Source organism: Protopterus annectens, chromosome 3.part0 (assembly GCF_019279795.1).
Source record: "Protopterus annectens isolate FY-2018-M chromosome 3.part0, PAN1.0, whole genome shotgun sequence".
NCBI lineage: Eukaryota > Metazoa > Chordata > Ceratodontiformes > Protopteridae > Protopterus > Protopterus annectens.
This window is the reverse complement of record NC_056731.1, coordinates 1,026,885,922-1,026,911,163: the sequence shown is the minus strand read 5'-3', so window position 1 is coordinate 1,026,911,163 and position 25,242 is coordinate 1,026,885,922. Positions and strand designations below refer to the sequence as shown.

Here is a 25,242-nt window from a genome sequence, read left to right as displayed (position 1 = left end):
CAAGCTTCAGCAGTGTTCATTCAGAATATAAAATACATTATCCAGTTAAGAGCTGCCTCTACAAACTTTCATGTTTCCCGTGTGACATCACACAGCCCAGAAGCAAGAAAAACATTTAAAAAGCAAGAGACAACAGGACACATTCTTCCAGGATCATAAAGTTATGTAAGACTTTATATGCACTTTTTAGTTAACAGCTCAAAAAAGTTTAAATTCATCAGTAAAAGTAATTTGCATACCGGTTGTATAAACATGTCGAATAATACTTCTACATTAGGACATCAGTAAATCTTTAGTTTAAAGTTAAAACCTGGGTAAAGCAGTCTTAAAAAATGTGTTCCAGAAAAGTTATTTTAAAGTTAAAGGTTATTAGTTCAGGAATGTTAAATATTTCTAGATGCAAAATAATTAACTCAGAGAAACAGGCTACAGGAAAGCATTATCATAATGAGACTGCTTCTATCAGTACAGTTTCAGACAAATGTAAATGCTTCAGCACATATAATTCAAAATACAGAATTATGTTGCAGTATTAAAGGTACAAATGTCAACACAGTCAACGTACATAACATGCAGGCGGTGTCTCTAGTTCACATTACTACACCTAGTTTGTTATTTTCTGAAGCAAGTGCAAACATTGCACTGGGGGGATAAGATCAATCAAAGTGCAGACTTAGATAAAGTAAATTCCAGTATAACTGAAATATAGACTTCAGTGCAAAGTGAAATTGGTACAGTTTCAGAGTGAAATAAAGAAAGAACACATTCCATGGCTATCTGTAAAGGGTGCAGCAGTCCGGCACCAAATCAGAGCATTAATCTGTCATTGTTTAAGGTTATAAGAAATTACACTATTTCATTGTTTACAGACAAATCAACTTCAGTTACACACAGATCTGTATTAGAGGACACAAATGCAGTTTTGTCAGGATTTAAAGGGTCAAAGATTACAGCAGCTAACAGTTCAAAGTGTAACAGTTCTGTACTAGGTATGAACTTGTCAGAGTTATATGCTATTTTAGATTTCAGTGACAAGATTTTTGCAAATGTACAGATTTTAGAATTGGTTATGACAGAAACATGTAGATTTATGGGTTAAAGATAAATTTTCAAGTTCAGCTGACACAGCTAAAGTGCTCAGAAAGACATATTGGGTGTGGCCAGTTAGAAAAAAGGGTAACCGTATACATCTATGTCTTGTAGGGTACATCAGAAATAACAGTCAAGTTAATTCACAGAATAAAGGATTCACAATTACAGATTTGGCAAATTAATTTTTTGTGTTATTGTTTTGTTTAGCAGTCATTAGTTAAGAGCTTTGTATTAAAGTGTTGCAATACATAAACAATATCTTAATACAGAGGCAAGAAAAGCATTCATGCATAAAAACAGTACATGTATCATTAAATTCAAAGTTTCAGCACTTATATTATAGATAACAGACAAGTAAACTTATGTAATCAGTTTAAGACTGTATATATTTCTTACAGAAATAGCAGTTTACCAAGCACACCAGATCAGATTACAGTCAGCTTAGTAAACTGAATTAAACACAATACTGTATGCTATAATGTAGTATGGTAAAGATCACTTTAATGCCTTTACAGGTTAACTATGTATTCAAGAAAATTGTAGACCGTAATGATAAATTCTTGCAGCATTCAGTAGTACTGAAACGTTAAATGTCGTCAGCTAAAGAATCGATTATGGTGAGACAGTGGGTTGAGTTTCACTCACAGAACAGTATGTTAAAATCTGAGGGTCACAAGAGTAAATGTAAAAAGTTCCACAGTTAAAATAAATGTTATATAGGTGCAGAAATGCACAGTGTTACATTACTACTTAAATTTCATTTGAGGTCATCAGTCTGCTTACAGACTTGCAAGGGTTTATTAGCAGCAAATTTCATGCATAAATATGTACATAAAGTCAGCACAATAAGCAATGCTATCAGTTTATAATTGTTAAAGCTGCAAATGTTTATTTCATGCAGAAAAATATAAATAAGGTCATGGCAATAAGCAATTCTATCAGTTTATGACTGTTAATGATCCAAATGTTACTTTAAGGACCTGATACTAAATACAATCAAGAACAGCCTTACACAAGAAATGAAAAGAAGAGTTTTATAAGGCCTAACTATAAAAAGGGCACTTCAACATTAAAGCAGGCCTTCCTTTATCTCATCAGTGACTGGGACAATGCATAGTAAAATATGACAAGAGCTGTGGTGTAAAAGTTGACTGTCTATGTGTTTCAGTTATTTCTTCAGTCTTTGTTTAAAGTTAAAATGTATGAGTTAAAGCAAGTATGTAACCCCAAGCTACCATATAGGGGGCAATCCATTAAGCACAGAAGAGGTTATCAGGGACCTGGGGACCCAGGTTGACAGTGGCCTTTCTTTTGACACTCACATTGCTAAAGTGGTTAGAAAGACCTTCTACATTGCCCACCTGATCATGAAGGGATTCACATCCAGATCAAGTGAGGTCACTGTTCCCCTGTACTCTTCACTTATCAGACCAATGATCGAGTACAATGCCCCATTCGGGATGCATCTCACCCGACACCTGCAGCAATTGGAGAGACCCCAAAAGTTCCTCACCAAAAGGATAAAGGGACTCCAAAATCTGTCATATGCTGCCAGACTGAAGAAACTCCAGCTCTATTCAGTCGCATACCGCCTGCTCAGAGGTGACCTGTGCCTGACATACAAGGCCATGTCCAACCCGGAATTAATGGACATGCTCCACCTCAAAAAATCCAAATCTACCAGATCCACTAGAGCAAGCGACTTAAACCTTAGCACAGATATAAACAGGACATGCTGGATGGATAGATTTGTCACCCAGAGACTCCCTATGCTGTGGAATAAAATCCCGGTCCATGTGAGGCAGAGCACCTCGCTGGCTCTGTTCAAGAGAAATCTTGACCGGTGGATGGGAGATCGTAAGTTTACCCCGGGAATCATCTCTGTGTCACTGCTGGACAGAGGCACAACAAACTAATGGGCACAGTATTTTTTAACATAAGGGGTGGCGTAAGCCACAAAACTTTGGGCTAGGCTTATAAATGCCTTAGGGCAGATAGCCTAGTATAAACCTATGAACCTATGTTTTCAGACAGTTATAGAACAGTACTAGTTTCAGTTTATGTTTTTATCTATGTGCAGACAAAACTGACAGGAAAATAGATTTCAGTTTATTTTTTTATCTGTGCTCAGGTAAAACTGTCAAATGCCCTCATGCTTTCAGACAACTGTATAACAGTAATAGTTTTCAGTTTATCTATGTTTAGACGGTACTGACAGAAAAAGCTACTAATAATTTAGTTTTCACAATATAACAAGCTAGTTTTCAGTTATGCTTTTATCTGTGTTCAGTTAACACTCTCAAAAGATATTCTTTTAGTATTAGTTTAGTTACCAGAATATACACAGCTATTTTAAATGTTCAGTACACCCTAATGTAAAATTCAGTCAAGATACAGAATATGACATTCATACTCAGTTATGTGTTCAGCATAGTACATTTCAGTCAAATTTCAGAATATTAAAAAATAATATTCAATCACTTCACATTATTCATTTGTTTTAAGGGTAAAGTAACAGAATTACATTTAGTCATTAGTTAAGGGTAAAGTGACTTATTGTACAGGCTTATTACATCATCCTTCACATTAATCAGTCATTAGTTAAAGGTAAAGTGACAGAATTATTTATTACAGGCATATTAAGATAAGTTATCTAAATAATAGGTAGTAATAGTTATTCAGTATACTCAAGGCATAACATGGCAGGCTTAATTTGTTAGTTAATTTACAAATTACAGTACACTTTACATAATTATTGTACATTAGTCAGAAAGTTAAAAAAAGACACTAACAGAAAATGCAAAAGTATAGACCTGAAATACAGAAAGAATAAGTTTTAGTAAACTAAGTTATCTAAATAATAGGTAGTAATAGTTATTCAGTATACTCAAGTTAAACATGGCAGGCTTAATTTGTTAATTAGTTTACAGATTACAGTGCACGTTTACAAATTACAGTGTATTTTACATAATTATTGAACATTAGGTCAGAAATTTAAAAGGACATTAACAGAAAATGCAAAGGTATAGTTCTAAAAAACAGAAAGTATAGGTTTTAGTAAACTATTATAGCTCATAAAAATTCATAGAATATTTCAGACACAAATTTAGGAGACAGACCTCTATTACAGCACATAAAAGTTAAAAAAGGTAAGTAACATTATAAGCAAATCTAAATGTAAATTTATAGACACAAGTTAATACAGTGCATGGTAATTATGCTTCAAGACCACTTATAAAGTTATCTCTTTAGTGCCAATTTCAATTAGTCTTCATAAAATAGCCATCATGCTTGATAGGCTATACAATAAAAAGAAACAGTACAATGTTTAAAGATTTAAATCTATAAACAACAGAAAAAGGTTTTATTTGCTATAAGACAGAGACATCACAGTACACTAAGGCACCAGTTCATAAGGTAAAAAAACATAGGAAACAGTGTAACTTTACCATTACGGTACATAGAAATTTGGAACAAATAGGCAGGGTTAACAGTTCATACTCTAACTTAAATAAAGATTCACAAAGACAAGTTAATCAGCTTTAAAAGCCACAGAATTAAAAGACACTCATTTTCAGAATAATGTACAGGTTTTGAATATATCACTCATATAGCAGAACTTAGACTTAAAGACTCTAAAGACTATGAAACTAGGTAATATGAAAATTAAATCATAAAAGTTAACAGACTTCAAGCCTAGTGGTCAAAATTAATTCAAAAGGGCCATAAATGCTCAAGTTACACCTAGGTCAAAATTAAAATTGCAAGTTTATTTACCAAATAAAGAAAAATTATTTTCAGATTATGAGTCAGGTAGCATAAAGCTGTATACAGTAGTTAGCATTACAGATGTAAGGTAACTACAGAAGTAGGTCTCTGTAGGCTTTTGTCAGGGACCTCAGGGGCAACTGTTAGATTAGGGGCTTCCATTTTAAAGTAGTTATTAGACATTAGACAGGCTAAAGGGTAAAATAGGCCTAGAAATTGTGTTTCACTTATGCATAAAAGACAGTTAAGCAGAAAGAAAGAATAACCTTGCTGGTCAAGCATAAGACATAACAGTTCCCAAGGGAAGTCTACAGACTGTTCTTTTTCTGTTCTCTTTTTCAAGGGAAGAATCAAGAAAATTTTAAACAATACGATAGCTAGGCACCTGCAAAACAAGACAAGGCCTGATAAACAAGGGTAAGAAGGCATGTAAAGCATTACAGGGTTTTGGTATAATTAAATATACTTCAGATACAGTTAGAGAAAAGTCAGTCATTTAGTTAGTTTGACCTGATATACAGAAAAGATTAAGCTACAATACAGACACTTGAGCCTGCGTACATAAGACAGGTCAAATGAGGACTGTTTCCATTTACATCATTCAGGACAATCAGAAGATATGTGCAGAAACTTTGAATATATTTAGCAGCATTGTTATTATCAGCAATGTTAACAAAGACAGTATTTTAATATTGTGGACATGCATTAAAACCTTATTAAATGAAAAACACTGTTTGGAGAATTCATTCTAAAAAGTATACAAGACTTGGCCCATAAAGGAAAGACGGATACCTGTTTAGCACGAGTTTGGCTAATTAACAGAAAAAGACTTTTGTTTCAGTCACATTTCAGTTATTCCCAGTTAATTACAGTCCAGTCTTATCAATTCTTACATCTGATATTGAAGATAAACACGTTGTGTCTTTCGGCTTTTCCCAGTCAGGGGTCACCACAGCGGAACTCTGGTCCGCTAATGATTGGCAGTAGATTTTTACGTGCCGAGTTGCCGGCCCTGACGCACAACCTTCAACGAAGGTACGCCCATTCACGCATGTCTCTACACAAAAGACGCTCTAGCTGAGAATCGAACAGGACAATGTCTTACTGTGAGGCGACAACACTACCGCAGCACCACAACCGCAGTCTATTGAAGATAAATATATTATTATTAATAAATTTCAAAGTTTTGCTTTCACTCCTCTGTTTGCCTTGTGTTTTAAATTATGTAGCAAAGCACAAAAACGCTAGGTTTTCAGTCAGAGATAAGGAATATGTCTCTCATGCAGACAAAAGGTCCTTCACCTCAAGAAATATGCTCAGGTAGTGTATGATCTGCTTCATTTATATCGGTGTAGAATTTTAAAGAAGCCAGGTTATAATTAACTAAATGTTAAAACAACCATATTTTTCTTTGTTTTGCATATTTACAAGGTTAAAGAAGTTAAATAAGACAATTTATTATACCTATTGTATGTATTGGGAGTATAAGGCTACATGTAAGGTAAGGTAAGAAAACAACACAAATGGGCAAATTAATAGATGTTAAAACTTGAGCATTGTAGTACTACTCCAGAGAGAGAGGACGTTTTTCCATTGTTAAGTAATTCCATGATTATGAGCTCTAAAGGAAGCGGAGCTTTCATAAGAACATTTTAGAATAAAACACAAAGTAAATTATGTAAGTTTGTTAACAAACCTAATATCCTGAGATCATCTTCCTAAATTCCTATAATGTGTATTGTAAATGTTTTAGAATGTACTTTGACATAGTTATGCAATTTGTTTTAGAATTTCAAATGTGTTTTTCTTTGCAGAGTGAGTTTGTAGATTCCTCTATGAAACAGCAGAGAGCCAAATGTAGCTGCTCTAGATAATGTAATTGCATACAGAGCATAGATCTTGTAGGTAACACTTAATATTGCTTGAGACTTTAAGATGTGTTATTTTAGCAAGTCTGTATAGTATATACATTTATTACTGCATAGGAGACTTGAGGCTATGGTAAACTGTTGGCCTGTGATCACATTTCTCAATGAAGGCAGAGTCTGAAGTCTCAGGTTAGCAGTTGAAAGGAGCCACTAGTATTTTGTAATATTTAGAGCTCTCTACATGGATTATGTAAGCAGCAAAGCCTAGTAACAACCAAATGCATTTGTTCAGTGCATGCTAAGCAGATTACAGACAGTGAACCTACTAAAGTCATTCTTGCAAAGGCAAGCTTCTAAATTCAAATTAGCTTTTTACTTTGCTATTGAACAAGTTTGCTGTTGCTGTTTAGTTCCATAAACCTGACTCTTTTTACCTCACCAACTTGAGTGTACCAGACCTGTCTGTCAAAAACTTCTTTAAGTTCTTAGAAATTCATATTCATTACTTCTCTAGTGTTGCCAGTCCACCTTAGCTTCTGTCACCTCTTATCTTTTTTTGCATTCAGCCTTTACAACCATCAGTACATTCTCCAGTTAGTCCTGTCTTCACATTATGTGGCCAAGTATTTGAGTTTTAGTATTACTATCAGGCCTTCCAGTGAACAGTTTGGAATTGTTTTCTTAAGTATTAATGAATCCGTCTTCTTGCGGTCCACAGAACTCTCAAAAGTTTTCTCCAACACCAGAAAAACATCAATTTTCCACTATTTAACTGTACTCATAGTCCAATTGAAACAGCCATAATTTATTACTGAGAAAAAAACTCAGCTTTGACTAAAACAAGCTTTGTCAATAGTGTCATATCTTTGCTCTTAAAAATCCCTTGTTCAGATTTCCTGTAGCTTTTCTTCCAAAAACAAGCAGTTCCTATTCTAAATTTACAGTTACCTTCTGCAAAGATCTTTGAGCCCAGACAAATAAAACCTATCGGTGCCTCTGCTTCTTTACTTGCCCATCTGTTTGTAAAGAATTGACAGGACTAAATGACACCATTTTATTTACTTATTGTTTAATGTTGAGCAAAAAGCCAGCTTCTTCTGTGCCTTTTTCTTTCACCATCATCAACAAGCTCTTAAATTCTTCCTCCCTTTTAACAATTAGAGTGGTAACATTTGCATATCTTTGACTGCTAATATTTCGCCAAGCAATTCTGACATCATTATCCGACTCATCTAACTCAGCATTTTGCATGATATATTTAGCATATAAATTGAATAAACAGGGCGGCAATATACAGCCTTGTCCTACTCCTTTTCCAATCCTGTTACAGTAAGTTATTTCATATTTGATTCTAACTCTTCTGCATACAGATTCCTCAGAGAGACAAAGAGACTCGTATCACCATTTTTCTAAAAACTCGCCACAGTTCATGTCCACAAAGTTAAAGCCCCCCATTCACGTAATGCATTTATTACACATTATTTTTTAAGTGCCAAGATATTTTCACCTTTTCTTAATATAAAAATGATTCACTGCCCTTAAACACAGCACAAGTTATACGCCCAGTAACCCACTCTGGTTTGTGCATTTTTGGAGTTCAATCAGCACACTAGAAGCTGTGAGGGCACTAGGCTTTGCCATGTAGATTACAATGCAACCAGTGTGCCTTTTTCACCCATTAAACATAGGGTGGTACTAGGCTATCTGCCCGAAGGCATTTATAAGCCTAGCCAGAATGTTTTGGCTTTCGCCACCCCCTTAGATTAGTTCCCTGTGCCTCTGTCCGGCAGAGCCACTGAAGTGATCCCGGGGTAAACTTTCTGTTTCCCATCCACTCGTCAAGGTTTCTCTTGAAGAGTGTTAGCGAGGAGCTCTGCCTAATGTAGATTGGAATCTTGTTCCAAACCATGGGAAGTCTCTGTGACAGCAATCTATCCCTCCAGCACATCCTATTTTGTTGTTGTGGTGAGGTTTAGATCCCCAGAGCGTGTGGCTCGAGGGGATAAGCTTTTCTTTAGGTAGACCATGTCCATCAGTTCTGGGTTGGACATGGCCTTGTATGTCAAGCAGAGATCACGTCTCGAGTAGGTGGTATGCAACCGAGTACAGATGGAGTTTCTTCAGTCGAGCTGCATAGGGCATCTGTTGGAGGCCAGTAATCCCCTTGGTGAGGTACTTCTGTGGTCTTTCCAGCTGTTACAGGTGTCTTGTAAGATACATCCCGAATAGGGTGTTGCACTCTATGATGGGTCTGATGAGCGATGAGTTGAGGGGCACAATGACCTCTTTTGATCTGGATGCAAACCCTTTTGTGATAAGGTGTGCCATGTAGAAGGATTTTCTAACCACTTTGGCAATGTGATTATCAAAGGAGAGTTTACTATCTACTTGGGTCCCCAGATCCCTTATTACGTCTTCCGTATTTAGGGGACTACCACCTATGTGGTAGTTGGTGGGTACTTTGTTTTTTCCAAAGGGGAGGACTATGCACTTTTTGGCATTTAGCTTAAGGCCATGATTTTGACACCAGGTGTCCGTCTCAGTGAGACCCTTTTGGAGTATGTCTGTGTCAGCTGGAGAGTCAATTATAGCCCCTAGTTTGCAGTCGTCTGCGAACTTGGTCAGCCATAGTCCTTATGTGTTTGCCTGTACCTCTGAGAAGTATCTGCCGAACAGGAGGGGTCCTAGGACTGAGCCCTGGGGAATGCCACTTGTAACCGGTTTAGAGTCAGACCTAGCTCCCACAACTCTTACCATGTGGGTTCTGTCCATGAGTCAGTTGGCAACCCATCTTGTGACGTAGGGGTTTATGTTCAGGCTGGTGAGCTTGTCTATAATACCAGAATGGGGAATGGTGTCAAAGGCCTTTGCGAGGACTAGGTAGGCTGTGTGTACTACCTTTCCCTCGTCTATAGCCTTGGTAACTGTCTCAAAGAAGTCCACTAGGTTTAGGAGGCATGATCTGCCCTTAAAGCCGAACTGGGTATTGCCCAGTGTTTGGAGGTTCCCAATGTCTCTGTTAATGAGTTCCATGATGATGTGCTCCATAGCCTTGCAGACCAAGCTAGTCAGGCTTATAGGGAGATAGTTCCCGGGATCTGTTGTGGCTCCACCTTTGTGGAGCGGACCGTTGCTGTGCGCCACTCTATGAGTACGTAACCTGTGGAGAGGCCGAGTCTGAACGGTGTGTTTAGGTGAGGGGTTAGTTCGTCTTTGAGCTCATGTAGGATGCAGCCTGGGACACCATCCAGTCCCATTGATGCTGTGTTTTTGGCTTTGGAGAGGGCTGTTTTACCCTGAGTGTCTGTGATTTCAGGAGCTCTACATTCTTCTGGTATGGTTATGGGCCCTTTTGGGGGTGAGAGGGAGGTGAAGTTTACGCTGAACCTGTCTGCCAGGATGTTGGCAATATCAGCCGGTTCGGTGTATTTTGTACCATTCTGCACCAACTCCGAGCAGATCTGAGCATTGCCACAGATTCTTGACATAGCTAAAGAATGCCTTGTGGTTATCTTTGGAGTCTTTGGCAATTTTTCTTTTGAAACTCGCCTTGGATGATTTTATGAGGGATCATAGTTTCTTGCGGATACTGATCAGGGATGTCTTCCCTTCTTGGGATTTTACTCTTTTCTGTACTAGTGTTCTCCTTCTATTGTATAGCTTGTTTATAGTAGGAATACACCAGACTGGTTTCCTTTTCTTGGACGAGTGAGTCCTGGTTTTGCTTGGGATAGCATGATCCATGCATTCTTGTAGGTGCCCGTAGAATGCATTAGTAAAGTATTTTGCAGCTTGGACAATGTTATCCTTTAGCATGGGAGGTTTGAAACTTTCCACCTCGGTCTTAAGTAATGTGAAGTTTGCTTTTGAAAGGTTTTTCACGGTGGTTTCCTTGTCTGGGGGTGGGGTTGGAATGTGGCTATCCAAAGCGATTTGTTTATAGTCAAATCTAACCAGTGAGGGGTTGACCTCCGGTGTGGAGCGCCGGTCGCCCATGTTGGTGATGACCAGGTCCAATATGTTGTCATCTCTGGTGGGAGTGTTGACCAGTTGATCCAGGGTGTTTGAGTTTATAAATTCTAGGAAATGTTGAGCAAGGGAGTTAGTACTGGAGTAGTTCGCCCAATTATTGTTTGGGTAATTGAAATCACCCAATATTAGGGTGTTTGGTAAGACCTTTATATTTCCCATTGTTTCCAGAAATGCGGAATAGGGGTCCTGGGACATGGTGGGTGATCTGTAGCAAGCTACAATTTGAATTGCAGTTTTGCCCGTTGTTAGTTGTACGTGGATGATCTCTGAAGCATCGTGCTGTGCCACTAACCTGGAGGTGTGGGTATCCTTGATGAAGATGGATATGCCCCTGCCTTTTGTATTTCAGTCCAGGTTCTGTGGCCGAAATGTATAGTATGAGTTGTAGCCTGGTAGTGCTGGCGTGCTCTCGGGAGCCTTAAACCAGGTTTCTGTTACTGCACATATATAAATTTTCTCCATACTGAGGAGTGCCTTGAGTGTGTGCATTTTGAGGTTTAGACTTCTGGCATTGAGTAGCATTACCCTCAGTTTTTTGTTACTTGTGCTATTTATGGCGGTGGATTTGTCTTTTGAGCCTTGCCTAAAAAAGGCACTATGGGGGTGGCAAGAGCCTTGGCCAGTATTCGAAAGCCTAAGGGTGACAGTTGCAAGCCATCTCTAGCGAAGCAGCGTGGCTTGTCGAGCATGTCATCCCAGGCAGACAGACACTGGATCCCCTTTGAATGACACCAGAAACTTAGCCAATTGTTGAAATGTATCATTTTTCTTTATACTGTGGTATCATTCTTGGTGAGGGCAGGATGCTACTCAGGGTCAGGGTCATTCCAGCCTGGGCTACAAGATCAGAGAGCTCTTCCATGTCTCTTTTCATGTAGTCCAGGGAGGTACAGCTCAAGACATTCACACCAACATGGACAATGACAGAGTCGTATTTGTACTTGTTCTGTAGTGACCCGAGTGCTTGTGTTATGTGGCGGACCCTGGCACCAGACAGGCAGCTAACAATAACCTTCTCCTTATTCAGCCTAGTGAGTGGGATGCAAGTATGCCTGACTACAGAGTCACCTATTACTAGTATGTTGGGTATGTTATTTTGCCTTAAGGGTTGTGATTTCATGGCACACTGGTTTTGTGAAGTATGCGTTTCATGATTTGTGTTGGGGGGGGGTAGAGGTTGCTTGGATGTCTGCTTTGGAGGTCTCTGTTGCTTTTGCAGATTTTTATTTAGATAACAGCAGAGTATGTTTTTGTGTATTTGTGTGTGTTTTTTTGCCGGTGCTGGTTTAATGGGTCTATGTGAGACTGGTGGTGTGATGCAAGTATTTCCCTTCTCCTCTTGACTGTCTGATCCAGCCTTGGGTTGAGAGAGCTTAGCCTCCAGTTTGCATGCATCTCTCACATGTAATAGTGTTTGGTGGTAGGAGGAGAGGGTTGTCTGCGTACATGAGGCAGTTGTAACATTGCCTCAAAATGCCCAGATTCACCAGTTGGACTGGAGAGTACGCTTGAAGCTGCCCTTTGGACATGCCTAGATAGGTACAGTGAACTGTTTTACTGAATGGCTGATAAGGTAGAATAGAGATCCTTGTCCTTATGTACAGTATAGGAGGGTCTAGTGCTAGGGTTTATAAGTGCTTGCTATGAGTTTTGAGCAAGTGCCGGGCTGAGAAATGAATGGCTTGAGTGCTTAAGTTGAAAGTTTGTCTAGTTCCAAGGTAAAAATTGAAGAGGAGACTTTGTGGAGCCGTGAATAGTTATACCCTAGCTAACCGGCACTGCCTGGCCTGCAAAACTGGGCAAATGCGGTATTTATAGCAGGGAAATGAGAGATAGAAATTAGCCGAAAATGGCCAATAATCTACTAATTTCTGGGCTGAAACCACTCCTCCAGGTACAGATAGGCTGCTCAAAGCTCCCCTCCCTCAGATGAACAGAGAAACTTCCTTCTATCCAAGTAAGGTATGGGCAAACACAAGAGATTTGTAACACAGCCCTGAATTCAGCACTTAACCTGAAAACTGGACTATACTAGCTTAGAAAGGTGGGAAACAAGTATAACTTTTTTTGTTTTTTCAGAAAATAAATAAAGCAGCTACAATAAAAAAAAAACTCTTTAAATGCACAGAAAAGGATACTTATTGTTATATATCTCAGATCAGAGTTGTAGTCAATGTTACTAGTAATAAAGTAGGAAGAAACACAAATACAGTATAAGCAGATGAATAGAATGCATATATATATATATATATATATATATATATAGAAAATGAACAACTGATTTAAACAAGTTACCCAATTAACCAGAAAAAAGATTAAAACTGCGCCCTGCTCCAGCAGTCTTCAGACAAGTTCTAACTGCACACTCCTGCTGCTAGGGTGAAGGGGAACTTTCTCCAAATAAAGATGGCCTGGGTCAGTGCTCAAGTTATACAAACAAAGCTAGATTCTGCAGGCCTGAATCTCGTCTATGCTGCAGCAACAAGGCACACCAATTTCAGAAACAGTTCAAATAATCAGGCACAATAAGCCTGTGACCAGAAATTCTCAGCTCAGAAGGGCAGAATCCAGCCTCCCACAAGAGTGCAGACCACATCTTCTTAATGTAAAAAAACTGACCCAAAGCCCAAGTGCTTAAACCAGAACTAATACACTTTAGAACAGACACTAAGTCTTCAATCAGCAGCTCCCAACTCAGAAGGATGTAAGCTTCCTGTCCTGCCACAACAGTGCAGACCACAAACCTTCCTAATGTGAAACAACTGGTCTAAAGCCCAAGTGCGTAATCCAAAGGCTTAGAATTGTTTATCTTTTCGGCTTTTCCCGGTGAGGGATTGCCACAGCGGAACTCCAGTCCGCTAATGATTGGTCAATTTTTTATGGTACCGAGTTGCCAGCCCAACGCCCAACCTTCAGCGAAGGCACGCCCATTCACACATGAGGCCACTCTACCACGGGGAGGACATGCAGACTCCACAAAGAAGGCACTCCAGCCGAGAATCGAACTGGAGAACCTCTTGCTGTGAGGTAACAATGCTATCGCTGTACCACCGTGGATTAATCCAAAGGCTTAGAATAACAGTTACAATTTAATCAGCTACTAACAATTAGTAATAAATGCAGCAGAATAAATGCTATTAAGTACTTTTAAGAACAGGCAGCAAGAGCAAAATAAGTAATAAAAAAGGAAAAAACATAAACACAGTAAGCAGATGAATAAAGTGCAAAAAAAATTTTTTTTCTCTTCGTATTAGGTAGAATGAGCTAAAGACACTAGACTGGGAGGAGTGTCACAGATCAAATATACAGTAGGGGCGGGCAATTGCAAAGCCACCAAGTATAAAAAGAAAACACCAAAAGGGAGAGCAGGGTGGGGGAAAAAAATCAACTCAGAAAAATAACACTTTCAACACAGATCAGAAGCCAGCAAATATGATCTAAATCAATCAATTAGGATACTGTAGAACTTTGTAAAGAAGTGCCAAAAAATATGCTTATCAATTTATATTTTGAGTTGTTTCAGTAGCACTCTCAGAACTCAATTAGATTCAAGCAATATTCTTCTGTATATTGCATACATAATCATGGGCTGCCACAGTGGTGCAGCAGTTAGCGTTGTCACCTCACAGCAAGAGGTTCTTCGGTTCGATCCTCGGCTGGAGTGCCTTCTGTGCGGAGTCTGCATGTCCTCCCTGTGGTCACATGTGTTTCCTCCGAGTGCTCCTGTTTCCTCCCACATCCCAAAGACATGCTATAGGTGGATTGGATACTAAATTGGCCCTAGGCGTGAGTGCATGTGTGTGTGTGTGTGCCTTCTGTGGAAGGTTGAGTGCCAGGTTGGCAACTCGACACTGTAAAACTCCACTGCCAATCATGAGCGGACATGTGATCCGCTGTGGCGACCCCTAACTGGGAAATTCCGAAAGAAGAAGAATATTGCATACATAATCATGTCTTGCTATAGCACAGTGTCTATTTTGAGTTTCCCATTTGGGCATTTTATTAGATTCTTATGGGTCATACTAACGTGCTATAGCATTCTGCCCCAGATTCATCCATTTATTTATAGCCCTTCACAGATATACGTTTCAGAAGCACGAGGAAGATGTGAAAGAGTGAATTCTGTTAATACTTGTGGGTGGTACAAGTTGTTAGTTCAGTGGTACAGCCAGTGACATTATAATGATAAGTACGTTGTAGAAAAGGGGTGTTGAAGGAAAGAGAACATCGGTTTGTACCTTTTGAAGATTTCACTTGCTCATTAGAAGCTTTTTTTTTTTGTGCTACTTGCTCTTGGAACTTTTTCATTTTCATAGTATGCAACTTCTTAGCCTGCTGTGTTAATTCCCTTTTTCTGAAGGACTCTGAAGGTTTTTCCCAGTTTCTTTATAACAATTATTTACGTTTGCTGCGATACTTGCTGCGTGACATTTTTAGCGGGTCTGTCCATACCGCTCAACGTTCCCTGATTTTGGCTTAAATTTTAGCCCTGCCCCTCTTAAACCCACCTAAAACTGGTGATTTTTTTTAGAAAAGATGGTGAATTACACTTATTAAATAATGGTAATAGTTAGAATTGTATATTAATACACATTGTCTTAATTCTGTCCATGTCTCAAGTTAATACCACTAATATTTTAAAAGTGTCCGTGGTTATTTCTGGATTTGTCCCTTATTGGTTGAGAGTTATGGTTAACCCCATCCATTACATTCCTTTCTGCTGCGTCCCACCCATATCCACACTCCTTGAAACCATTAGCCCCTAACTTACATGTCTGAATCTGAAACAATAAACCACCAAACACTTACCAGGAAGTGCCATGCCAACCCTAACTGGTACACGTCACGGATGCAGTCACGCTTCGATACGGGCAGTGTCCATACAGAATCCCCAAAGAGCATTGCGAATACTAGGCTACCTAAATCAAAAGGTTTTTGTAATGAGTTATAAGACAACTTTGACATTAACAGACCGACTATGATTTACAACCAGTAAACCAACTGTATTAAAACAAAACGCAAAACTTGAAATAAATGAAGTCCCTCTGACAAAAGGCACAGACTTTGACGTGTTATAACAGGGACTGTAGCAAAAGAATATCGCGAGTTGTCACGAAACCGAACTTTTGTTATGGCGTTAACTAAGGAAGTGAGTTATGGACTTAGATTCAAAAATACATGGGAAAATGAACACGTTATTCTTAACATTAATATGACAGAGATGAAGCCAGAGAGAACTAGTATATAGTTTTATTGCCCTTTTGAGACACGGAGGAAGTTGTTAGCTGAAATGCATGTTAATCTCGGATATTTCTTCTGTGGCTTAGTTCAAGATGTGTCTCTTTAAAATGTATGGTAGAATGAAAATATTGTCATAAAGTAATATCTGCCGTTGGCACTTTTGGATTTATTCTGCTAAAAATGAATTGCAGTGCAGATCATAGTATTCTGTCCGATGTTTAAGGAATGAATACCTCCATTTTAAAACAGATGTGGTGGCTTTTCTGTTTAATTCATCGCTGATTCTTGAATATTACATTGTTGTGCACCGTATAAAAAGGGTAATGTTACCAACTTGCAGAGAAAGAATTAATGTATGTACTGTCAGGGCCATACATTGTTGCATTAGCAGTTTGTGGTGTAACATGGTTTATATCTGTGCTGTATTTAATTTCCAGTATTATGAGGGTCCTTGCTCTAGCTTTTGCTCCTTGAAGTGTGGTGAGAGTAAGTTGCTGTGTTCATACCTCTCAAGTGTACCTCATTACTAGGAACGTACCTCATTTGGAGACTTAAAAGTTCATGTTCCTGAAGTTCCACATTAAAGAAGTCTGTGACACATTTAGTGTTGGAAATATTTTAAACAATATTCATGGTAAAAAGAAATCCTATTGGTACATTAAAAGATCTTTTTATAAGTAAAACCATCATATTTTAACCATCCTGTGAACTTCCTGGTTTAAGTTATTAGTAACTCATTAGTAGGTGTTCCACATTTTGCCATTTGTTCCACATTATGAAGGCTAGTGTTCCTCATTTTGGAAATGGAAGGTTGAGATCTATGGCTGTGATACAAGTCATAAAATTGGAATGGTTAGTGATGGAGTGAATGGGTGCGTGTATAAATTATACAGACACAAGTAGATAAATGTGCATGAAATGAGTGATTGCATATCATGTATATTAGTCTATGGATGTGCATATAACATACATGTGTACATATATGTATGCTCACACATCTAGTATGAAAATATGTATTTGTGTGTGTATATATATATATATATATATATATGAATTTAGTGATGCATTCATGAACCGATTTGAAATGCTGTTGTATTTTTATTAGCTGTGGGAAAAGAAAAGGTTGACTGTAACATAATGCATAGTGCGTGCAGTAAAGCAAAGTATGTGTACATTTGCTTATTTATTTTAGATTTCATTTGACCAGAGTGCCTCCCTGAGCTAGTAGAACATTTTCATGTAGATCAGAGGAGTACTGATAATTCTCCACATGTTACTTCAGTGTGTTAGTATTGCAGGAGTAATAAAGCTTGGGCTAAAAATAGTTTTGTTGGAGTTGAGGGGTACCCAACCACTATATTGTAGAGTAAGCAATTTTACCAAACTTTACCCACATGGTGTGTGACAGTACATCAGACATTGGGGAAAATAATAATTTACAGAATCACTGTAATAGCTTTGTGTAGAAATTGGGTCATTAACCGTGTCCGTAAGTTTGAGACGGTTGTCATTTCTATTTAGTTTATACTAGAGTACAGGCAGCTGTGAATAGCAGCAACACTTTTTTTTTTTTTTTTTTTGCGAAGTAGAAGATTATGTGTTGTAGTGTGACATGTATAGTGAGCTAATGATTTTGCTTAGAAACAATACAGATATAGGTACTAACTTTAATTAAATATTTGAAAGCTCTAAACTTACTTCACTTGGGGTTTAATTTGTCCAAGTCTTTTGGGTTTCTAATGCCATGACAGGAATGAACCCCATTTATAAGCCAAAGTATGACTAAAGTTCATGAAATTAGTATTGTTTCCATCTTTCAGAAGTGCACTTTGCAGAACCTGCAATGTGCCCAGAATTGACTCCTTTTGCCATTCATGCAGAGTTACACTTACTTCAGTAGCATATCTAAATAAGACTGTAAATTCTTTTTTGTGAGATCCATTGCTTCTACTGCTAGTATTGGAACTGTCTGGGTATACATCCACATTACCCCCATTTCTGCCTGCAAATTCTGGTATTTTATGATTTAGTGTCTCTCTGTAAGACACTGTAATCACTGTGCTTAGCAATTTTGATGATTAATGCTACGTTTGTCTTCTTTAATGGACGACCATATCTGTTTTTCCTCAATCTGTTCTTGAACTGTTGGTAATGGGTGATCACATGTGATATAAACTTCATCATTCTCTATAACACTTTGTGGCTCATGTTTCCAGTGCTTCACAGCTACTTCAATATTGTGATGTTTGCATAATCCGCAATGCATTAGTCTTGCCCATTATCATACCTTTCAGTATACAAGCCCTCAGCCATTAGTGTGTCACATCCAGCAGCAAGATGTGTGACTGTTTACAATTCACGTTTTACAGAACCTACATATGTCTAATTATCCAGCATGTTCAGTAGAGTTTGTAAATCAACATGTATGTAGTCCACTGTCCTAGGCCGCCAATGTTAACCTTTTGTGTTTTGTTTAAATTTACTCCTACTTATCCAGTCCTGCATTAGATCCTGATTGACATGAGGTTTTTCCAGGAGTTTTCTGTACTTGCAACTATATTTATGCATTTTCCACATTTCTTTCCTTATCATCTGATTCCTCACCTTATATTGTTTCTTTTGGCACACTCGATTGCTGCCTGATTTTTTTGTCTACTTCTGGTTTAATTTCCATTCTTGCTTGACACCGATATTCTTCCACTAAACTAAGCAGGGAAGTCATCTTAGACTTGCTATCTTCATGTTTTAAAATTTTCATTATGTTTGGATCTCGTGAGGTCAGCAAATATGTATGCAGTCCTGCAATTGCAGATCTGTATATGTAGCTAGTTTCGAGGAGACCCTTACCAACTTCTGAATGGAAAATATGTAATCTTGGTATACACTAATTTTTTATAATTCATTTGATAAGCATGGAGCATTTTTCTTATTTTTATGTCCAACTGATTCAGTACCTTTTGGGCCCAGTCTGTCACCTCAAAACTGGAAGTTACAATGGGAAGGGCCATTTGGTTTATAGCTTGGACTTTGTTCCTAGATGTCAGGGCTGATTCCAATATTAATTTTAGTCTACTAAAATGTTCCTTACTAAGTTTGTTTAATTGTTCATGTTTTATTGTTGATACTTCATGAATTCCCAAATATTTATATACTTCTTGCTCAAGTTCCTTTATATCACATTCCTGTCCCAGACTGATAGTTTCTTGGTGCTTTAGCTTTCCTACATTAAAGGTAGCCTTTGCACATTTATCAAGACCAAATGACATTCTTATATCATCTGAAAAAGTTTTGACCACTTGAAATGATGCTTTCAGCTCCTCATCTGATGAACCATAAAGTTTTAATCCTTTCACAAAAAGAAGATAAATCTTTACATTTCACTGTTGTCTAGGAGCTAAATTGTAACCATGACCTAATTACTTAAATAGCTTAATGGGTTAAGGGCAAGACAAAAGAGCAGCGGTGACAAAGAGTCATGCTGAAATATCCCTCTTTGAATTTTTATCTTTGTGATAATAATTTGTTCTTTATCATGGCTTAGCTGCAGTGTGGTTTACCACGGTTTCATGGTCACTGTAATGTAATTGATCAATGTAGGGTGTAACTTATACATCTGTAAGCACTCCTTTATCCATGAATGTGGGATGCTTTCATATGCTCTTTTTATAATCTAACCATGCAATACTTAGATTCTTCCTCTTTTTACAATTCTCTATTGTGACTTTATTTAACAACAAATTATCCTTTATTCCATATGACTTTCTTTTGTTACCCTTTTGTTCTTTTGGCATTATTGAGTTTTCTTATAAATGACTACAAACTCTGTTGGCATCAGTTCCATTATACAGTTTGTACATTGTTGGAAGACAAGTTATTGGTCTACAGTAGAGAGTTGATTATCCAAACTAATTGGGACCAAGGGTAGTTAGAATAATCAAACTGTTCAGGTAATCAAACATACATTGAACTGGATATAAACTTATAAAATCTTGTTTTTTATGCATGCAGGGAATACACTTTTCAACCATTCAGTGATCCCAGTAGACAATAAGGAATATTTTTCACACATGAACCAGCTACAAGCTCAAAAAACAGGCACAAGCGAATACATATAACGTTTACATATTCAGATTTTATGATTTTTCCTACCCAAAGACTTTGTAAGACTGTGTTCAGATAATTGACTTTTCGGATTATCGATGTTCGTTTAATCAACTCTTTACTGTATAGTTTTTAGTGCATCTTTCAGGTTCACTGTAAAGGAGGAGTATAGTTTTTCCTGTTATTAACCAGGATGGTATATGTTCGTGATGTGCATATAAGTAGTTCTTACTCAGGGCTAAATATTTGTGTAACAATGTTAATACTTTTAGCCAAAAGTTGGGTACTGCATCTGGGCCTGGGGTTTTCCAGTTAGGAGCTTTTCTTAATTTTGTTTCCATTTCTCTGGCTGTCACTTCATTCCATTTCACATCCTGTACATTTGAACTTGTTACTGTTTCTTTTACGTCTTCTGTCCATTCAGCATTTTTATGTTCCACAGGGTCTTCATAGATATTTCTTTAAAATGTGACTATTTCTTTTTTTGGTGGTGTTTCTATTCATTTTGCTTTGTTTACCAGTTCTCTACAAAACTTTTTTGGATCATTAATGAATTGCTTATTTTGTACTTTTCTGTTCTGTTTATCTGCATATCTTGTAAGTTTTTCTGCCTGTGCTGATAACTTTAGTTAACTATTTGCAATAGTGCATGGTAAATTCTGGTATGTTCTAATACTGCGCATTGCTTTTATCACATCTGTCTTTCTTAAGTATTTTTGCTAATCTCTTCCCACTTTTATAGTCTTCTAACAGTGGCACTTCTTGTCTTAATTCCTTATAGTTTTCTTTATTTGATACTTCCATGATGGCATTTGATTTTGTCTCTTCCTTTCCCTTATTGTCCTATATTTTTTGGTAAGACTTTTATCTTTTGCTGCACAATAATATATTACTTTTGTTACATTGCTTCAATTTATGTCTACAGTCTTGATTACTGTGTTCATTTGTTTTATCAATCTTCTGGCATTTTAGGTTTATTGACTTTCTTAATCTATTTCTTTCATCGATCTTAATATGTCTATCCATGTCTGTTGAATCAAGCAACTCTTCCTTTAGGGGTTCCTGTCATGTAGTCGAACATTTACAAGTTCAAACCTCATATGGTCGAGACCATAAGTTAGAATTTGTAAAGGTTCGAGCATTTGAATGGAAATCTCCAGGCAGAGGTTTCCATTTTGCTCAATAGGGTGCAATCTCGGAGTCAGTATATTTAAGTAGCGGGGGGTGTGGGGGGTGCAGGGGGGGCTGCTTAAAAGAGTTTATTTTGTTTTCCATTTTTTTTAATACATAGTCAAAGCTTTGTAACTTAGAACATAATAGTTTGAACATTACATGTTCGAAGTTATAAGACTTCGACTATGTGATATAGACCCTTCCCTTAGATTTTTTTTCTTGTAAACTGAAGGCACATTCTTTATTCTCCCTTTCCTGCAAACATTCTACAGAAAGTTCCAAAACGTCTTCCTGTCACATATTCTCTTCAACTGCATCCTACATCATCCATTGCTATTTTGTATGGGAACTCAGGAACTCACTTGGCTCTCACTCCACAACATTAACTGCATCAGAGTTGTCACCGTTTCTTGTTCCTTTCCTTGCTGTGCAACTCCAGCTGAACTGTTGTACTGGTTTCCTACTGAAGGCTGCAGGGTATCTTCATTTGGCAGCTGATAGATGCTTCCTATTCCACCTGTTTTTCCTTAATTTGGGGACTAGTTCCATCAGGCTGTGATGTTACCAGAGTTGAATTTTCTACATTAAATCTTTCATTTCACAGGTAATACACTTCAGTTTCTATTTCTTTAACTTCTCCATTACTAATCCTCTTATCTCTTTCTCCCATTTGTTTTCTTATTTTTTGTATTGTAAAATTTTCCATACCCAGATACCTTTGCCTGTATTTCTGTTCATATCTTTGGTGCTATTTTTTTTGTATTGATTAGTTTTGCTTTTTCCTTTGCATAAATATTGCACCATATTAAACCTGTTCTATTTATATATTTTTTTAACATTCCATCTGAATTCCCTTTAATACGCTTGTTTTGCTAAGACATTAGATACACTAATAGTCCCAAACCTCCCTTATCTTCCCTATTACATAATACTGTGTTTTAGCAGCATTTAGTCTTGAGCCCCACATTACAGTAAAAAAGTCTGTTATAACTCTGTATTCTTTGCTATTGAAAACGTATAAACTTTTAAGTACTTTAACTTAACTAATGCCACAGCATTTAGTTAACTTTTTTCTTAAACAATAGCTTAAAAGACTTCAATAATGCTGTAATACTTCTAATGTCTTATAATGTGTTATCTCATTTTTCAGAAAGTTTATTCATTTGACATTTGTTAACCGGGTTAGTCTGGCTGAGCTAAAAAAAGCCCATTTTCAGTGGAGACTCATGGAGAAAAGCTCCAGTATAGTGACATAATTATTTACAGAAAGTAAAAATTACATAATTATTTACAGAATGTAGAACTACTAAAAGTACTAAGCAATATCATGATGGTAGAAATATACATATAAAAGCACATGAAATAGATGAAGATATGAAAGAAGCAATAGGAAATTGCCATGGTGAATGAAGGCAGAAAAAATATTATGAGCTAATAGTAGTAGAGTTTAATCCTTGTTTTTTTTTTTAAAGGTAGGAGAGAGATGGAGGAGGAGATATGAGAACAGGACGATTGTAAAGAGACTGTGTTAGGTGAGGCAAGTATAAACAATAAATATGAGGGTTATGGTTATAGTAGTCTGATCTATTGAGTAGGGAGAAAAGGACAAGGGGATGGCAATAAAATACAGTATAGGTGTAGGTGAGATGTATGAAGGTATAGTTGGTTGAGTAGAAAGTGTTAGTAAATTAAGTAGGGTCATGACAGTAGCAGGGCTGTGAGTCAAGTAGAAATTGTTTTAGCCCTTTTTTGAAGTATGCGGGATGTTGGGTGGTTCTAATGTGTGAGGGGAGTTTGTTCCAGGCCTGGGCTACAGAGAAGTTTTCCTATGTTTTTGTTAGGTTTATAGGTGGCCAGGAGTTGTTGATTAGATGTACGGAGAGAATGAATGGGATTGTAATATATAGTGAGGGAAGACAGAGAAGGGCAGGCTGTGAGGTTTTTCAAAATGTTGTGAAAGTAGTGCAGCGGTTAGCATTGTCGCTTCATAGCAAGAGGCTCTCCAGTTCGATTCTCGGCTGGCGTGCCGTCTGTGCGGAGTCTGCATGTCCTCCCCATGGTTGAATTCACTTTAAAAGACATGCAGGTAGGTGCATGCGTGAGTGGGTGTTCCTTCCTTGAAGGTTGGGTGCCGGGCTGGCAACTCAACACTGTAAAAATTCACTGCCAATCATTAGCGGTCCAGAGTTCCACTGTGGTGACCCCTAACTGGGAAAAGCCGAAAGACAGTTTGGAGTTGTTGGAGAAATTCTAGCCATTGGAGAAAGGCAGTGGTGTGAGTTATATGGTAAGTTGTTAGCAAAGCAAGCTATATGCTTGTTCTAATTTAGTTAAAAGTGTGCTCTGGATATTAGTAACGATAGGGGCTGCATAGAGAAGGGAGGAGATAAGTAGTGTTTGAGCCAGTGAGAGTTTCGTGTCATGGGTAAGGAATTTTCTATTTCTGTATAATAGTTTGTTTTTTATGTTTTTTTTTAATACAATGTTGGATGTGCAGGTTAAATTTCAGTTCATCATCAATAATGGTACCAAGAAGTTTAGTATGGGGGGGTCAGCTATAATGGTAGTTGACTCAAGGGATGTAATGACAAAGGTTGATTTATGGTGTGTGAGGGTTCGGGGGAGGAATAATAAAAGATTGTTTGTTTGTTTGTTTTTTGGATTCAAGATGAGCTGATTGTCAGAGAGCCATTTTTCAGTGGAAAAGAAAGTGTTTTGGGTGCGTGTGTGGAGGTCAGTGATGGTGTCTGAGATGGTTATGAGTGTTGAGTCATCAGCATATTGTATAATTGAGGATTTTGAGCAGGCAGTGTGGAGGTCATTTGTGAAGATATTGAAGAGTAGAGGACCAAGAATGGATCCTTGGGGGATGCCAGTTTTGATGGGTAGGAAGGAGGAAATGGAAGTAAGCCATCTGACTGATTGCTGCCTATTGGAGAGGTAACTTGCAAACCAGTCAAGAGTGGGTTGAGAGTGGAAAGTTTAGACAGAAGTAAAGGGTGATAGACAGTGTCAAAGGCCTTGGAGAAGTCAAGGAAAAGGCAGGATACTAATTGATTGTTTTCTCTGGTCAAGGCTACAGTGTGGGTAAAAGATAACAGTGCGGTATTAGTACTATGGTATGGCCTGAAGCCATGCTGTGTGGGTGTTAGTAAGTTTTCCTGGAGAAGAAAATCCATGAGTTGAGTGTGCATGCATTTTTCGAGTAGTTTTGATAGGGGTGAAAGTATAGCAATGGGCCCATAGTTAGATGGATCAGTAGAATTTCCACCTTTGTGTAATGGGACCGTGTAAAATGATTTCCATATGTCTGGAACTGTGGCCTCATATGGATCTATTGATTAGTAGAGTAATAGGATAGACAATGGATTCGGCAGCAAATTTGAGGAAGGTGGGAGGATGGTTGCCTGCAGAGAGAGAACAAGGCTTAAGTTTGAGAAGCAGGGACCTGATATAGGTAGTAGAGATAGGTTTGAGGGAGAAAAAGGGTGTACTTTGTGGAATAGGAGAAGTGAGTGGGGGTTTGGGTTGTGACTGGTATGAGTTAGTTTTTGAATAGTTAGTTTTTGAATAGTATGAATGAAGTTGTTGAGGAGGGAGGCAGTTTCATATGGGGTATTGTTAGGGAATGGGGAGGGTGTGGAAGGGTTTCTTGAATGAAGAATTTTGTTTGTAGTAGACCACAATTTTTGTGGATTCGATTTTCTGTTGAATTGGACTGCGAAGGTGTGGATTAGATTTTCTGTTGAATTGGACCGTGGAGTAGAAAGTTTTCTTATTATTACTGATTACGTTTTTGCAGAGATTCCTGAGTTTTCTATAGATTTGGAGTAGAGCTGGTATTTTGTTTTTAATCCAAGCTTTCCATGCATGTGGGATCAGGTTTCTTTAGTTAACCAGGGAACGTAGTTAGCTTTTGTTCTGATTTTCCTAGGAGGGGCAAGGGAGTTGAGAATGTCCAGAAATA

At 37.8% G+C, this 25,242-nt stretch overlaps 1 protein-coding gene across 1 annotated transcript in view; it reads left to right on the top strand.

Moving 5' to 3' along the window:
• Nucleotides 1-15,789: 15,789 nt before the first annotated feature.
• DPM2 (dolichyl-phosphate mannosyltransferase subunit 2, regulatory) overlaps nt 15,790-25,242 on the top strand; it is an 83,697-nt gene continuing 74,244 nt past the window's right edge. Inside the window, exon 1 of the mRNA XM_044065324.1 lies at nt 15,790-15,909. Within this exon, the coding sequence (XP_043921259.1) occupies nt 15,892-15,909 (18 nt within the window). The 5' untranslated portion in view covers nt 15,790-15,891. The remainder of the gene's footprint in view (nt 15,910-25,242) is intronic.